We start from the raw sequence: 18,563 nt of genomic DNA, 5'->3' as shown, positions 1-18,563 counted from the left end.
TGAGTAATATGTCATTTTATTGAATATTTGTCCTTTTTGTGTATATGATGCATTTTGATATGATATGTTTCAATCCTTTAACATCATTTTCGTCATTGGTAAACCCCGAACACCTAGTCCGGTTACTTTAAAAAGCGCTCCAGCCGGCGGATCTTGAGTGCCTATATTAGCTGTGGCTACAAACAGCTCGTCCAACTGGGGACCACCAAAGGCAAGCGTTGTAACATATTTTGCCGGAATTTCGATTTCCAGTTCGACTTTTTTCGTTCTGAAAATGAGAAATTTCATGTGAATAACTGTAATCCATTTGAAACTATAATTTTACAAACCTGGGATTGATCTTCTGCACCTTCGATCCACCCCACGTGGCAACGTACAAATTTCCTTCTTCATCGTTAGTCATTCCATCGCCAAAGTAGCCTGGTCCTTCCCCATTCACTCGCCAGTCATACATAACAGTCTCATTCTCCAAATCTCCATTCTCCAGTACATCAAACTCCTTAATGTCCAAGGCAGCCGTATCAATATAGTACAACTTGTTCGTACACTGAATCCATGCCAGCCCATTCGAAATACCGATTCCATCCTTCACCATGTGGAACTCTCCTCCAGTTTTGCCATCGAAACGGTACAGTTTGCCTTCCTTCGATTGGAAGATATCGCCTAGTGATTCGAGTTGCATGGTTCCGGCGTACAACCGTCCCTTGGGATCTACCTTGCCCTCGTTGAAGCGCGTATGCTTTTCCGACTCACCCAAATCGTACACTGTTTTGACAAGTGTCCCCTTTTCGGAGCGACCATCCCAGTTAACCAGGAGCAACTTGTTGCCAGATCCTACGACGTAGTGATTGGGATTCCCTTGCACCAGAATAACCGGAGCAATAGGATTAACGCCATCTTTTTGGGAGAACAGAAAATACGTTTACGTGTTGTGAACATATGAAAAAAATCAAACGAACAATTACCTACTGTACAGCTGTAAGTTTTATTCTCGGCGTAGTCGTAGCGTCGAATGGCTGCCACGTTGATGTCCACGTAGTAAAGACTCTGGCTGTCTACATCCCAGACGGTCTTGGCACCGATCGTGGAGAGTGGGCTTGGAAGCTGATGTACTGTGTGTTCTGCTGCCATCTGCAATCAAACAGTACATATACTTGAGACATTTATATGTTTTCTTTTTGGTGAATCTTCTATAAACCATTCTTGCTGACAAACATCATCAAAATCTATTTGGCAATAACAATATAAATGCTTCTGCCCAAAACCTTCTCAATCGCAGAATAATTGTATAGTACCCATAGTGTAGTGTAGTAAACAGAGTACCTATAGTGAGAGTTGAAAAGAACGCTCCAGACATTGCCATTAAGCACATCTTTGGAGATGGCCTAAGCCTAACTATGATAAGATTGTTCTCAAATCGCCCTTTTTTCACCACACAAGACATCCATTGATTAATGCTGGTCGAACAACAGTTGTGTGAATCTATTTGATATATTAGGGACCCCAAGTTTTACCAAACTTTCGCCAGTATTGCCCGACGGACATTCAGGCTTCTTGATTCTAAGAATAACTCCAACGCACTTTACCTGATCAGTCATACCAATTTCAACATCGAAAATACGCAAAGGTCGAACACCATTACGGCTTCGCCTTTCCGTGAAAAAAATAATAAGTATGTCATCAAACTGGAACCTCTCAAGTAAATGTGTAAGCTGCCCCTCATGATATTGGTATCATTAGCATCACTGCCAACAATTAGTGGAAGGTCTTTTGAAGTGCAGTATGCGATGACTTGTTTGAAAGCATCTGTAGGGAATTCATGCGGTAGATAAATCGAACAATAGACGTATTTAGTGTTGAGGTTTCTGTCGGCTTTTTCCATTTTATTTCACTTAAGAATTGGTTCACCACGTTTCACCACTGAACTGATCTCGCGTCGATTTTTTTTCCACCAATCTTTTACAATCGAACTATTCTCGTTAACGTCTGTCTCAAAACTGACCTATGCGCGCCCGGTCTTGATTCTCGCGCCTTTTCATTCCATCAGTTTCCTCAGAAACGTACTAGAACACATTCGTGCTGCTGAGAGCTTGGAGATTGGATTTTGTCTCAGGACCCATCCGGGTCGAACGCTCGCTACGGAACGCACCAATCCGAGCTAGATTGGATTTTGTCCCAGGACCCATCCGGGACGAACGCTCGCAACGGAACGCACCAATCCGAACTAGATTGGATTTTGTCCCAGGACCCATCCGGGTCGAACGCTCGCAACGGAACGCACCAATCCGTACTAGATTGGATTTTGTCTCAGGACCCATCCGGGTCGAACGCTCGCTACGGAACGCACCAATCCGAACTAGATTGGGTTTTGTCTCAGGACCCATCCGGGTCGAACGCTCGCTACGGAACGCACCAATCCGAACTAGATTGGATTTTGTCTCATGACCCATCCGGGTCAAACGCTCGCTACGGAACGTAACAATCGATCTAGATTGGGTTTTGACTCATGACCCATCTGGGTCGAACGCTCGCTACGGAACGCACCAATCAGAACTAGATTGGATTTTGTCTCCGAACCCATCCGGGTCCAACGCTCGCTACGGAACGCACCAATCCGAACTAGATTGGGTTTTGTCTCAGGACCCATCCGGGTCGAACGCTCGCTACGGAACGCACCAATCCGAACTAGATTGGATTTTGTCCCAGGACCCATCCGGGTCGAACGCTCGCTACGGAACGCACCAATCCGTACTAGATTGGATTTTGTCTCAGGACCCATCCGGGTCGAACGCTCGCTACGGAACGCACCAATCCGAACTAGATTGGATTTTGTCTCATGACCCATCCGGGTCAAACGCTCGCTACGGAACGTAACAATCGATCTAGATTGGGTTTTGACTCATGACCCATCTGGGTCGAACGCTCGCTACGGAACGCACCAATCAGAACTAGATTGGATTTTGTCTCCGAACCCATCCGGGTCCAACGCTCGCTACGGAACGCACCAATCCGAACTAGATTGGGTTTTGTCTCAGGACCCATCCGGGTCGAACGCTCGCTACGGAACGCACCAATCCGAACTAGATTGGATTTTGTCTCATGACCCATCCGGGTCAAACGCTCGCTACGGAACGTAACAATCGATCTAGATTGGGTTTTGACTCATGACCCATCTGGGTCGAACGCTCGCTACGGAACGCACCAATCAGAACTAGATTGGATTTTGTCTCCGAACCCATCCGGGTCCAACGCTCGCTACGGAACGCACCAATCCGAACTAGATTGGGTTTTGTCTCAGGACCCATCCGGGTCGAACGCTCGCTACGGAACGCACCAATCCGAACTAGATTGGATTTTGTCTCATGACCCATCCGGGTCAAACGCTCGCTACGGAACGTAACAATCGATCTAGATTGGGTTTTGACTCATGACCCATCTGGGTCGAACGCTCGCTACGGAACGCACCAATCAGAACTAGATTGGATTTTGTCTCCGAACCCATCCGGGTCCAACGCTCGCTACGGAACGCACCAATCCGAACTAGATTGGGTTTTGTCTCAGGACCCATCCGGGTCGAACGCTCGCTACGGAACGCACCAATCCGAACTAGATTGGATTTTGTCCCAGGACCCATCCGGGTCGAACGCTCGCTACGGAACGCACCAATCCGTACTAGATTGGATTTTGTCTCAGGACCCATCCGGGTCGAACGCTCGCTACGGAACGCACCAATCCGAACTAGATTGGATTTTGTCTCATGACCCATCCGGGTCCAACGCTCGCTACGGAACGTAACAATCGATCTAGATTGGGTTTTGACTCATGACCCATCTGGGTCGAACGCTCGCTACGGAACGCACCAATCAGAACTAGATTGGATTTTGTCTCCGAACCCATCCGGGTCCAACGCTCGCTACGGAACGCACCAATCCGAACTAGATTGGGTTTTGTCTCAGGACCCATCCGGGTCGAACGCTCGCTACGGAACGCACCAATCCGAACTAGATTGGGTTTTGTCTCAGGACCCATCCGGGTCGAACGCTCGCTACGGAACGCACCAATCCGAACTAGATTGGATTTTGTCCCAGGACCCATCCGGGTCGAACGCTCGCAACGGAACGCACCAATCCGTACTAGATTGGATTTTGTCCCAGGACCCATCCGGGTCGAACGCTCGCTACGGAACGCACCAATCCGAACTAGATTGGGTTTTGTCTCAGGACCCATCCGGGTCGAACGCTCGCAACGGAACGCACCAATCCGAACTAGATTGGATTTTGTCCCAGGACCCATCCGGGTCGAACGCTCGCAACGGAACGCACCAATCCGTACTAGATTGGATTTTGTCTCAGGACCCATCCGGGTCGAACGCTCGCTACGGAACGCACCAATCAGAACTAGATTGGATTTTGTCTCCGAACCCATCCGGGTCCAACGCTCACTACGGAACGCACCAATCCGAACTAGATTGGGTTTTGTCTCAGGACCCATCCGGGTCGAACGCTCGCTACGGAACGCACCAATCCGAACTAGATTGGATTTTGTCTCATGACCCATCCGGGTCAAACGCTCGCTACGGAACGTAACAATCGATCTAGATTGGGTTTTGACTCATGACCCATCTGGGTCGAACGCTCGCTACGGAACGCACCAATCAGAACTAGATTGGATTTTGTCTCCGAACCCATCCGGGTCCAACGCTCGCTACGGAACGCACCAATCCGAACTAGATTGGGTTTTGTCTCAGGACCCATCCGGGTCGAACGCTCGCTACGGAACGCACCAATCCGAACTAGATTGGATTTTGTCCCAGGACCCATCCGGGTCGAACGCTCGCTACGGAACGCACCAATCCGTACTAGATTGGATTTTGTCTCAGGACCCATCCGGGTCGAACGCTCGCTACGGAACGCACCAATCCGAACTAGATTGGATTTTGTCTCATGACCCATCCGGGTCAAACGCTCGCTACGGAACGTAACAATCGATCTAGATTGGGTTTTGACTCATGACCCATCTGGGTCGAACGCTCGCTACGGAACGCACCAATCAGAACTAGATTGGATTTTGTCTCCGAACCCATCCGGGTCCAACGCTCGCTACGGAACGCACCAATCCGAACTAGATTGGGTTTTGTCTCAGGACCCATCCGGGTCGAACGCTCGCTACGGAACGCACCAATCCGAACTAGATTGGATTTTGTCTCATGACCCATCCGGGTCAAACGCTCGCTACGGAACGTAACAATCGATCTAGATTGGGTTTTGACTCATGACCCATCTGGGTCGAACGCTCGCTACGGAACGCACCAATCAGAACTAGATTGGATTTTGTCTCCGAACCCATCCGGGTCCAACGCTCGCTACGGAACGCACCAATCCGAACTAGATTGGGTTTTGTCTCAGGACCCATCCGGGTCGAACGCTCGCTACGGAACGCACCAATCCGAACTAGATTGGATTTTGTCCCAGGACCCATCCGGGTCGAACGCTCGCTACGGAACGCACCAATCCGAACTAGATTGGGTTTTGTCTCATGACCCATCCGGGTAAAACGCTCGCTACGGAATGTAACAATCGATCTAGATTGGAATTTGTCGCTCCAATCCGAACAAGGTTGGAGTTTGTCATCTGATCCGTCCAAACGGACGCCATCTTGATTTTACACAATCTCGTTTTTTTAATTAGGCTTTAAATTGAATCTAAAGGCGTCTCATTCCAAAAATTTATCGCAATTTATACTTAACTCATCTGCCCCAACTAAAAATGGGCCAGAATAATCGTTATCGAATTTCTGCATAAGTAACCTTCGTGAGAATTGCTACGCCATCTTTGATTTTAAACTTTCACAACGTACACTTTTTCGAATGAATTTTAAGAATGTTAACAAATTGGCCGAGATTAAATCAATTAGAAGTTGTTACTTACTTTCGAATGGGAGCGCTTGCGGTATCCCCGACTGTGCCATTGTCGGCTTTTTCCATTTTATTTCACTTAAGAATTGGTTCACCACGTTTCACCACTGAACTGATCTCGCGTCGATTTTTTTCCACCAATCTTTTACAATCGAACTATTCTCGTTAACGTCTGTCTCAAAACTGACCTATGCGCGCCCGGTCTTGATTCTCGCGCCTTTTCATTCCATCAGTTTCCTCAGAAACGTACTAGAACACATTCGTGCTGCTGAGAGCTTTTCGTGCAGTCTCAGTGGAAGGAATCTTGGAAGGGATCTTGTACCACAGCTACACGTCTAATGAAAAATGATGATTCTTTCGTTTTAATGGGAACTGTTTTTGTTTTTTTTTTTAAATACCTTTGACTAGTTCTTCGCACCCAACACTGTGAACTATTTTAACCAACACATTTTCTCTACAGTTTCCAAGGTTGTAACAGCACATACGTCTCTGGTGGCTAATTCAGAGACAAATGTAGCAACGATTGCGTTGTTGACAAGCACACATACTCGAGGCATGGTACGCGAGTTTGATATTTCATTTTTACTTACTGAAAGTAGCATACATCGGGTTCACAATGTTTCCTCGATAGAAGTTCCCCTTACGAAAGTAAGGTTTTTGGACTAACGCCACTTAAGGCTGTACCTTTCTGCATAAGTCTGCAAAGATTGATCGTTGCTGGTCTTTTATGCTGAAGATTGATCTGAGCTATCCTAACCGTAGCTAGTCGCTACCCAAACTAGGTAAGATTAAATTCTTTACAATCACAGTACAACAAAGAACAACAGCAATAAAACCAGATCGTTATTGTTGGCGAACCACTGTGCAGTTTTTCGAACTCGAAGGAGTGAGTACACGGTACGCCCTTCGCAATAATCATCCGTCATGCGTTGACGGCTGATGAAGAACTGTCATTGGGCACTAGCAAGGAAAAACAGTTTTTTGAGATCACCAGTGTAGCAACAAAGTTGTAGCTAAAGCTAAAGATTACTAAACTTAAAACTAATTTGAAAACTTATTCTACTTGAATTTATTTACTATTTGTGCTTTCTAAAGATAAAAATGTGTAATACACGATTGAATTTGTTGACCTAAACTTAGAACTATTATCACAGGTAGAATTACAACGAAGAACACAGTGAGGACAAAAATAACCTAGAATTTGTAAAAGAACACCAAATGTGAGTAAAACTTATTCCTAAATATGCTTAAAATTAACATGCAAATAAAATTTCTAGCTTTGAAGCTGTGTCAAACGGACCCGCTATCAGGATTGTTCATTTTCCGACCGAACTGTAAAATCTTCCCCAACAAAAATCTTCAAAGATTTGCGATTGTTTCGAAGCACATGTGGTTGCCATCCGAACAAAGGAACAATGGATCCATCGGACAGCCACTGTATAATGTGCAACAGACCGAACAACGCCGATAATCTGGTCCAGTGTGACCGCTGTGACGGGTACGTGCAACAGCTTGAGAAGGAGAAACAAAACCGTCTCAGGGAACTCGAAGACGCCGAGAAGTTTCAGCGACTGCGGCGTCAGGTCGAGGAGGATTTCAAGAAGCAACAGTTTGCCATACTAGACGCACAACTGCAGGATGAGGATGAGCTTCGCAGCGTCAAGAGCAGGGTGAGTTCCAGGCAAATCCGCGATAGGCTCAGGAAGTGGGTCGGTGCATCGAGTCAGACAGATGGAGTGAACAGTCAAGTAGCTACCACGTCGGCTCAAATCGTATCCACAAGGCCAGATGGAACCCTGCGTAGTCCAGCAGATGAAGCCGAAGACCAAAACGCATCAACAGTTGTCCCCGAAGAAGTGCTGCAATACGCATCGGCCGAAGGCGGCCAAGAAATTGAATCGAACATGACGACGAGCGTCAGCAACGTTCTTGCAGAGCAGCGGTTTCGTTCTACGGAATTCACAGTAGCAGCCCAAGAACCTATGTCCCACCATGGCACGGAGGTGGACACGTCCGCCGGGGCTATTCCGTCATCCCGCAAGCATACTGGAGTGTTTGTTACTGGTGAACTGGAGTCCGAAGAACGGGTACCGCAGAAGGCAAGAGCAGCCCATACGAGGACCAACGCAGGTATGACGTCACGCGCTGGTGGTGTACGAGGTGCGTCACCTACCGGTTCAGGTTTGTCTACAGAGAGCCAGGTGAGAACTAGCGTTAGTACGTTGCACGTCAGATTGCAACCTATACCAGAAGTAGGTCAAACCAGCACGCCTTCAATACCAACAATAAAACAAAACGTAGGTAGACAGTCAGGGCATAGACAAAGCCATAACAATCTAGCCAAGCCAGGAAATCAGTTAGGAGCAGGTCAGGGTCATTTAGCACTAAATCATTCCCTGGGCACTGTACCAACATCGGGTGAACCTCCCCCGGGGTTGAATATAATGGGTCAAATACCGTCGTCAAAATCCGCGCAGTCTTGCGAATCAAAACCAGCCGCGATGCAACCGTTTCCCGGTCAGAATCAGTTGAGTGTTCCGAAATCGTCCGTCGGTGTGCCCGGTCACAGTAGTGAAGTGAATCGTTTGTTTGTGCCTCCGGTGGGACAACAACAGTACAGTGTGCCCGATCGTCAAGAAGTACAACCACCGTCCGGTCGTGAACAGTGTACAGTGACAAGTGCTAGAGACCACTCTGTGATTCAGCCTCCCCCCGGATACGAGAACTTTGCGAGGAAACCAACGGCAGCAACATGGAATCCAGCGTGGCCATCGGTTCCGCATCTTGGAGCAATCGGATATCAGCCACCGATCCAATACCAATCAACGTACGGCCAACCAGATTATGCTCTGAATTCTACGGAGTATTTGTCGTCTACAGGCTATCAGCGAGGGGCTCTCCCGAACTCGTCTAGATTGGAAACCCTTCCGGTACATCAGACATACCCGGAACCAACGACACAACCAAACCCTCAGCACGGGATGGATCAGCGTGGGCAATGGCAGAATTCGAGCCAATCGCAACCTCGTCGAGCACCGAGACCTACAGCAGAGCAACTGGCCGCTCGCCAAGTGATTCCGAAAGAGTTGCCCGTGTTTGCTGGAGATCCACAGGACTGGCCGCTTTTCCTGAGTTCCTTCAACAACTCGACAGAGGCTTGCGGCTATAACGACGCTGAGAACCTGGCGAGACTCCAACGATGTTTACGTGGACATGCGTTGGAAAGCGTGAGAAGTCGATTGCTGATTCCGGAGTCAGTTCCCTACGTGCTGGCAACCCTGGAGCGATTGTATGGCAGACCGGAAGTGATTATCCATTCCCTTCTGAAGCGGATGCGCGAAATACCCTCACCCAGGGGTGATGACCTGAAAACCCTGATCAAGTTCGGAATGGGCGTGGGGAACATGGTGGAACACATGATACTAGCCCAACAACATCAGCATATTAGCAACCCAATGTTGCTGCAAGAGCTGGTAGACAGACTTCCGCCGACTCTGAAACTACAGTGGGCTTCCTTTAAGCGTCACTACCACACAGTGAATTTGGCGACCTTCAACGACTTCATGAAGGACCTTGTTACGATGGCCAGCGACGTGACTCTCCTGACTGGTATAGGACAACAGCCGGTGGAGAAGCAGGAGAAGCCGAAACGAGAAAGAGCGGCGAAGGAGAAGCTGTTCGTACATCAATCTTCATCAAATACATCGGGGTTGTCTGGGACTGAATCAAGTAACCCCACCGTCAAGCCCTGCGTGCACTGCTCCAAGACAGACCATCGTGTTGCTGAGTGTCCAGACTTCAAGCGACTGAGTGTAGACGAAAGATGGAAGGTTTTGCGACAAAAAGGGCTGTGTAGAATATGCTTGATCCCTCATCGTTCATGGCCTTGTCGTTCAAAACAAGAATGTGGTGTTGGAGACTGCCGCATGCGTCACCACGCTTTACTACACCTGGCCAAGGTGCAGACTGGAACAGTTCCAACATCAACGCCGACGGAAAGAAACATCGTTCATCAAAACCACCATTCCGTTACCTCTTGTGCTTTGATGCGTTACCTTCCCGTGACGCTGCACTACAACGGAAACAGCGTAGAGGTCTTCGCGTTCTTGGATGATGGATCTTCATCGACGATGATGGAAGCAGAGGTAGCCAAACAACTGGGTGCAGTGGGACCGGCTGAGCCGTTGTGTCTGGGCTGGACTGGAGATATTACGAGGATCGAGAAAGATTCCCAGCACGTCAATGTCGCTATTTCCGGGCACAACATAGCAAACATGTTCCCACTGAAGGCAAGGACGGTTGGCCAACTAAAACTGCCAAGCCAAACGGTGGATTACGAGGAACTTTGTCTGGGTCATCCGTACCTCAGAAAGCTTCCTTTGTCAAGTTACACCAGTGCTGTTCCTCGTCTCATCATCGGTGTAAATAACGCTAAGCTGATCAGTACACTGAAAAGTCGAGAGAGTAGAAACGGAGAGCTGGTCGCGGTCAAAACGCGGCTCGGATGGAGCCTCTTCGGAAGACATACCGTCGGTAGTAGTCCAGTAGAGTACGTGCACACGCACCAAGAGTTACACGGCGCAGACACGGATTTACACAATCTGTTCAGGCAGTTTATGGCGGTCGATGAAGCGAGCGTCAACCAGAGCCCACTATCAGAACAAGACAAGAGAGCGTTGGAGATATTACAGAAAACTACCCGAAGGATCGACGGTAGGCTGGAAACTGGCCTGTTATGGCGAAACGATGAACCTTCCCTTCCGAATAGCTACAGTATGGCAGTCCGTAGAGCGGAAGCTCTGGAGCGTAAGCTGGCGAAAGATGAGCAGCTACGAGAGAAAGTCAAGCAACTGATTCAGGAGTATGTGGCCAAAGGATACGCTCATCGAATTACCGCTGCCGAGTTGGAATCGTCAGAACCGGGCCGGGTATGGTACTTGCCACTGGGGGTGGTGAGAAATCCACGCAAACCGGAAAAAGTCCGTCTTATTTGGGACGCTGCAGCCCGATCAGAAGGTGTTTCGTTCAACGACCTGATGCTGAAAGGGCCGGATCTGTTAACAGCGCTACCATCTGTTCTGCTGCGTTTTCGCCAAAAAAGCGTAGCCTTTAGCGGAGACATAAAAGAAATGTTTCACCAATTCCGAATTCGGCAAGAGGACAGACAGGCACAACGATTTCTCTTCCGGGAGCACCCTGAAGAACCTCCGCAGATCTTCGTGATGGATGTCGCCACGTTTGGCGCTGCGTGCTCACCTTGCATCGCTCAGTACCTGAAAAATAGGAACGCAGAGGACTACAAACAGCAATATCCTGAGGCAGCCCGTGCCATCGTCGAAAACCACTACGTGGATGATTTTTTGGATAGTGTTGATACGGTCGAAGAAGCAGTGGAGCTTATCGAAGATGTGAAACACGTTCACGCCATGGCTGGAATGGAGATCCGGAATTTCGCATCAAATTCACCTGCAGTTCTCGAGCGCATCGGAGAAGTCAGCGAAGCTAAACAAAAGCTAGTCAAATTGGAGTCGATCGTCGAAAGAGTTTTGGGAATGGTGTGGAAACCGGAGGAGGATATCTTCACGTTCGAGTTGGATCTGAAAGAAGAAGTACGGAACATTGTGCTGAACAACACGACGCCTACGAAGCGCCAAGTCTTACGGACCATAATGTCTCTTTTTGATCCGTTGGGTTTGGTAGCGCATTTCATAGTGCACGGCAAGTTAATCATGCAGCGCATCTGGAGAGAAGGCTTAGACTGGGACGAAGCGATTAGTGGCGAAATACTAGAAGACTGGCGTAGATGGAGCGGACTGCTGCTGAAGATCAACGAAGTTGGCGTGCCAAGGTGTTTCTTCTCTGGTAATAGATCAGTATGCAATGGCGCCGAGATCCATATGTTTGTGGATGCCAGCGAAAATGCATACGCTTGCGTTGCGTACCTGCGAAGTTCCGATAACGGGATCCCACGATGTACGCTGATAGCGGCGAAGACGAAAGTAGCGCCGCTGAAACCGTTATCCATTCCACGGTTGGAATTGCAAGCGGCTCTTATCGGGAGCCGTTTACTGGACACCATATGCAAGGCTCTAACAATCCCTATATCGGCACGATATCTCTGGACAGACTCTACAACGGTCTTGGCGTGGCTGAGGTCTGAAACGCGGCGTTACCATCAGTTCGTCGGATTTCGAGTTGGAGAAATTCTAACAACGACCAACATCGGAGAGTGGAGGAAGGTTCGCTCGAAACTGAATGTTGCCGATCAGGCAACGAAGTGGAAGGATGGACCAAGTTTTAACCCAGAAGATTGGTGGTACTCCGGCCCAAGTTTTCTATCCGACCCGACGGAAAAATGGGCTGAACATACATCGGAGGATTTCGTAACAACGGAAGACATGCGATCATCGTTCTTGCACCATCGAAAGCTGCATCCACCGTTCATCGTAGCTGTCGAGAGATTTTCCAAATGGACAAGATTAGTACGAGCTACAGCCTACGTTATCAGAGCGGTCAAACGGTTCCTTAGCCTGAAGGTGAATGGACCGTTGGTGCAGGAAGAGCTGCTGAGTGCGGAAACACTGCTGTGGAGACAAGTACAAAGAGAAGCATACCCGGAGGAATACTCTACGCTTTTGTACAACAAAGAACATCCTCGCGAAGAACCTCGGAAGTTGGAGAGATCGAGCGTCCTGTTCAACATGTCACCGATGCTGGACAGCAACGGAGTGCTGCGGATGAACAGTCGCATAACTGCAGCCCCTGTTGTATCCACGGACCTGAAATACCCTATCTTCCTCCCGAAGGAACATCGGGTAACGGAACTGCTTGTGGAAAGCTACCACATCCGTTTTCTACACGGAAACAAGGAGACGGTATTTAATGAATTGCGACAACGTTTCCAGATACCAAAACTCCGTTCGGTTGTATCGAAGGTAGCCAAACAATGTCAGCATTGCCGTGTGCGGAAAGCGACTCCCCAGGAACCAATGATGGCGCCATTACCTGAAATTCGGCTAACATCGTTCATCCGACCGTTTACTCATACCGGAGTGGACTATTTTGGGCCTGTTTTCGTGAAGCAAGGACGTAGCACGGTTAAACGATGGATAGCCCTTTTTACGTGCCTGTCTATCAGGGCCGTGCACCTCGAGGTGGTCCACAGCTTATCAACGCAGTCGTGTGTCATGGCCATCCGTCGATTCGTTGCGCGCAGAGGGTCTCCCGCAACCTTCTGTTCCGACAACGGAACCAATTTTGTGGGCGCGAACAACCTGCTTCGGGAACAACTTCGTGCGATCGGAGAGTGCTGTGCAACAACCTTTACGAACTCTGGCACACGATGGCTTTTCAACCCCCCACTCGCCCCCCACATGGGAGGATCATGGGAGCGCTTGGTGAGGTCAGTGAAGGTGGCAATGTCGGCAATTGCAGATCATCCTCGCCACCCCAGTGACGAAGTCCTGGAAACAATAGCTCTGGAGGCAGAGTCCATCGTGAATTCCAGGCCACTGACCTACGTCCCGCTGGATCATGTGAACCAGGAAGCACTGTCGCCCAATCATTTCCTGCTATACGGAACGCAAGGCATCAATCAACCAAGTCGGGATATTGAGAAGGAGCAGGCACCACTAAGAGACAGCTGGAAGTTGTCGAAGTATCTCGTCGATACTTTCTGGACTCGCTGGGTCCGCGAATATCTTCCCACGTTGACACGACGTACCAAGTGGTTCCAGCCAGTGAGGCCACTGAAACCAGGGGATCTGGTTGTCGTGGTAGAAGAAGGAAAGCGGAACGGATGGGTTCGTGGAAGAGTGGTAGAAGTTCTATCAGGGAAGGATGGCCAGGTGCGCAGAGCAGTTGTGCAAACAGCACGAGGACTGGTCAACCGGCCAGCAACGAAGTTGGCGTTACTGGAGGTAAAAGGGGTGCCGAAAGACGAGCCAGAAGTACCGGAGACTGGCGTACCGGAACTACACGGGCGGGGGGATGTTGGCGAACCACTGTGCAGTTTTTCGAACTCGAAGGAGTGAGTACACGGTACGCCCTTCGCAATAATCATCCGTCATGCGTTGACGGCTGATGAAGAACTGTCATTGGGCACTAGCAAGGAAAACAGTTTTTTGAGATCACCAGTGTAGCAACAAAGTTGTAGCTAAAGCTAAAGATTACTAAACTTAAAACTAATTTGAAAACTTATTCTACTTGAATTTATTTACTATTTGTGCTTTCTAAAGGTAAAAATGTGTAATACACGATTGAATTTGTTGACCTAAACTTAGAACTATTATCACAGGTAGAATTACAACGAAGAACACAGTGAGGACAAAAATAACCTAGAATTTGTAAAAGAACACCAAATGTGAGTAAAACTTATTCCTAAATATGCTTAAAATTAACATGCAAATAAAATTTCTAGCTTTGAAGCTGTGTCAAACGGACCCGCTATCAGGATTGTTCATTTTCCGTCCGAACTGTAAAATCTTCCCCAACAGTTATTGATTGGAAAACGCCAAAAGCGAGAATACACAAAGTACACTGTGTAAATCGCATAATGCGATTGAAATCTTAATCAATTTCCATATGTTTTGCAGTGAAACACTTATCAAAAAATAAAATGTCGAACAACTTTGCCACCCGAAAAAAAACACTTCGGTTCGAACTCCATAACTTTAAAATATACTCTTGTAGCTCTTGCGCTTTTTCTCCACCTTACTTTAATATTCTTTTGGTATCCTTATGTCGATGTATTTAATCTTCACATCTACTCCACACGTTATCAACGGTTTCTTGTGGTTGTAAATTGGTTTCACATATGCATATGTGCTATGATTACACCTCTGAATTGTACTTTTCCGCTTTTGCTATCTCGGTATATTTGTTTAATTACACAACCTTTGACTGATTTGTTGATAGGTTCCGTCTGCTGAACAATGCATGCAAAGCAGATGCCGATACCTATTGCACAGATGCGAATAACATAACGATTTTACCAAAATCTTTGATGAATCGTATACCTTTAAGTTCGGATCTTCACTGAACAATGTTACTAGCCACCAATCAGCTCACAACTCAACCGCCTTCTTTCAACTAGATTTTCGAATGTAGCAGTTCATAAATCTCAAAAGAAATCCAATCTAGTAGTGTAACGAAATCATTATCATTGAACTTGACGATGAACTTTCCTCATCTTTCTCTTCTAATAGCCCATTATCACACTCACTTTTGGTACCTAATTGTATACAGCCTTTGATTAGGGGAGACTGAGGAGACTTGATCCCTGGGGAGACTTGTTCCCCCCATATTTTCTCGGAATTAAAAACATTTTTCTTCTAGCATAATTTTTCCAAAACTACTCCTGGACAAACGACAATGTTTTGGCTACAAGTGATTTCGATTGTACATTGCATTATTTTTTAACGGCTGATGGTTTGTTTTCAGTCCTTCAGAAATCTTTTAGGCGATTCCGAAAAATCTCAATAACTTTGTGAAAATTGAACCAAATTGTGTCAAAATTTCACAGCACATAGTTTAAATAAAATACTTTCAAACTTATTTATCCAAATAAGGCTGTTGTTCACATATTTTAATTAATTCAGCTTAGTATACACAACAGTGACATGGGGAGACTTGATCCCTCGAGGATTACACACACATTATACATGTGAAAAATAAAATTCCATTCGGAAGCCTCTATTTACTTGGAATTCTAGTCTATTCAACGATAAAATGTGTCAGATAATTAGTACTTTAGTACAAACCAAAAAAAGGGGGATCAAGTCTCCCCATTTTGAAAATACGGCATATTCTTAAAAATTCAAGGAAATCTTACAATTTCAAACACTCCATATTCATCGAAAATACAAGAAAACTCGAAAAGAAAATGAATAGGAAGACTCTGGAATGATTTTCCCTTTAAATAAACCATGTGCTGAAAGGGGGATCAAGTGTCACCCATTTTTGAAAAATACATCATAAGACATGCCTCCATAAAAACACAGTTTTGAAAACTTTAACAATAATTTAAAGGCCTTCTTCTGTGTATTAACTTGCAATACATGTTAACCTACCATTTTGTACGGAAATCGGATCTAGTTTTGTGTTTATTCTTAAAGTTTCAGGTAAATTAAGAAAAAGGGATCAAGTCTCCCCAGTCTCCCCTAATGTCTGTCACTGATAACTGTGTACAACTCTATATGCTTGACTTCAGCTGAAAAGCTCTCGCCGCTAATTGATGAGATGCTACTAGCTAGGTAGGTCGGTACTTACTGTATCTATCAAGGTCAGCAGTGCAACTAATGCGAATGCAGTAGCAACCGTTGTTCTATTTCTGCGTCCCAACAACGGCATCCTGATTGTCTTTTGTTTGCTTGGTGCTTATATCTATGAACAAGCTTATACGTATCGTGGAGAGAGCAAACTCAGTAGATAACTGCAGTCTACTGTGTCATGGCACTTGAAACTTTTATTTCAAAAAAAAAAAAAAAAAAGAAGCGATTTGGATCCGGTGGGATGGCTGCTGAACTTACTGGTTCTAAGTTGAACTTGCAACTGATCAGTTGGCAGCGATCGAATAGCGTGCGGATGTGATTGTTGAACTGCATTCGTCCTAGGTTCAACCTTTTGTTCGTTGTTCATTGATAATAATTTTCCATTTGGTTTAAGAATTAAATGCTAAACTTTTTCATGGCTTGTCATTAAAGACTGTTAAGGTATATACGTGAACGTGCCTGTGAATAAATAGATTGATTACATGTGAATGCGCCCATAGCCGATGAGGTAAGCGCACGGGTGTTCAGCATGACCATGCTGAGGGTGACCTGTTCGATTTCCAGTTGGCCCAGGAACTTTTCGTAAATTTTCCTAATTTTCTTGCGCATAGAGTATTTTTGTGCCTGTCACACAATATACACATGCAAACTAACTGATCAATGAATGAGGAAGCTTTCTGTGTAAGGGTATAGGACCATTAAGCTGAGAAGCAGGCTTGTTCCCAGTTGGGATGTTTTGCAAAAAAAATACTTGTGCCTATCAGTCAGTGGCGTAGCCAGAAATTCGCTCTGGGAAAGGTTTTCGATGTTAAATAATACCATTTTTTATTTGACAGTCACATTTCGTAAATGTGTACACTTAATTAGGACCGTAGGCTCAAAATAGCGGCGCAGCCGAAAAAATTTTTCATAGCGAAGCGTTTCATACTGGAAATTTGTTCCAGAAATTTTAGCTCTGGGGGGGGGGGGGTTTAACCCTAAACACCACCCCCCACCCCGCGGCTACCCACTGCTATCAGTGATAGATCAGTGAGACTAACAATAAGTGGTTTTACGACATCCTCTTTCTGAAATCCAAACTGTAATCTGGGAGTAGGATAATTAAAACAATATTAATATTATTTAAAATTGTATCTAATCAAATTATTCGACAGTGCTTGCTGTCTGTATCAAGGGGAATGACATATCGTTTTTTAACCGGAAAATCTGCATTTATCCGTTCCTAACCGTCGCTAACCGCTGAACAAGGAGCAAAAACGCTTTAGTTTGAAACAATAAACATGGTTGTTGAAGTACAAACATGAAAAATAGTTGTTAACAAACTGTTTTTTGTTGATTTTAACCAATTTCAGTCGTTTGAAATAACCATCGGAATTAGTTGTTTCTACTATTAAGTATTTTTTCCAAAACAAACACAAGTACAGTACCGTAATCCGGGGTCAAATAAAAAAAAAATGGAAATGCCTCTTTGGGGCGAAATTGATCAGTACACAATTAAGCATCGGTTGGAAAGGGAAATATCCTTCTCAGCTTAATTTTGCTCTTCTAAAACCGAATAACGCGTTTAAAAGCTTACAACTAGTGAATTCCATACTTTAAATGCAAAATTAAATTTTGAAATTTTCCCTTAAACGCCTAAAGATATGCAATTTCATGTGAAATAAGTGATTCCTATCACAAAATAACTATTTCATCACAAAATGAACATTTTTTTACTATTTAATGTTCTGATTAGCTACATCACTTCCCAACTAAGGCTCCACAAAAATGTTAAAACAGAGAGTTTACGGGAAGTCCTATTAGCAATCAATTGTTTAGTACCAATGAGTTCAGCTAAATGAGGAATACATTGCAAATTCCTAAAAAACAAGGCTAAACTAACTTTTTTCTAAATGAATAAAAGTCTACACTCATCTCTAGACATCTACGAACCAGATGACGTAAAAAGTTTAAGATCATTACGACGCTTAAGAGTTCCTAGTATGGAATTACAATGTAGTATCTGAATGATCAATTTCACCCCGCTGATCAATTTCACCCCGGTTTACAGTACCCTAATAACAAAAGCAGCCGCATAAGAGCTTATGGAATAAGGGCATTCGGAAGAAAGCTCTTTTAAGCTCTTATCCAGCAAAAATGTTAGTTGGGTGACTTCAAACCAAAAAGATTAGTTTGTTTTTACCGGATTTCAGGTTATTCATTTTCAACCAGACTTCAATAAATCAAATAAAAATTCTAGATCACTTCAACCAAAAGTGCCGGTTAAAATAAACGACCCGGTCGGTTAGAGAAAAAACAACCGGAAATTAGGTTCAAAACAAACCGACATTGCGGTTTGTTACAAAGATGACATTCCGCCATCACCATCGCCGACTTAA

The 18,563-nt window shown here is 45.8% G+C and overlaps 2 protein-coding genes across 7 annotated transcripts in view; one reads left to right on the top strand and one right to left on the bottom strand.

Moving 5' to 3' along the window:
• LOC109410397 (regucalcin) lies at nt 1–16,573 on the bottom strand. 5 transcript variants are annotated; one of them, XM_029870331.2, is made up of 4 exons: nt 16,444–16,573; nt 966–1,131; nt 330–897; nt 1–268 (listed from the first exon to the last, which is right to left on the bottom strand). In XM_029870331.2, the coding sequence occupies exons 1-4, from the start codon at nt 16,516–16,518 to the stop codon at nt 70–72; spliced, it is 1,008 nt and encodes a 335-aa protein (XP_029726191.1). In that variant the 5' UTR covers nt 16,519–16,573; the 3' UTR covers nt 1–69. The 5 variants fall into 5 exon arrangements, with proteins under 5 accessions (XP_029726191.1, XP_019547024.2, XP_062711173.1 ...); XM_019691479.3 differs by lacking the exon at nt 16,444–16,573 and adding an exon at nt 16,184–16,420; XM_062855189.1 differs by lacking the exon at nt 16,444–16,573 and adding an exon at nt 15,985–16,003.
• The window catches only part of LOC115265398 (uncharacterized), a 52,443-nt gene that overhangs the window by 7,885 nt on the left and 25,995 nt on the right, over nt 1–18,563 (top strand). The window contains exon 1 of one of the 2 annotated variants that reach the window (XM_062855186.1): nt 16,558–16,693. The exons of the other annotated variant lie outside the window; for it this stretch is intronic. The gene's annotated coding sequence lies outside the window, so the exon portion shown is untranslated. Of the gene's footprint in view, nt 1–16,557; nt 16,694–18,563 lie in introns of those variants that run through there. 2 annotated transcript variants of the gene reach the window in all.

This window comes from Aedes albopictus, chromosome 3 (assembly GCF_035046485.1).
Source record: "Aedes albopictus strain Foshan chromosome 3, AalbF5, whole genome shotgun sequence".
Taxonomy (NCBI): domain Eukaryota; kingdom Metazoa; phylum Arthropoda; class Insecta; order Diptera; family Culicidae; genus Aedes; species Aedes albopictus.
The sequence above is the reverse complement of the archived record's forward strand: the minus strand, read 5'-3'. Positions and strand labels throughout refer to the sequence as shown.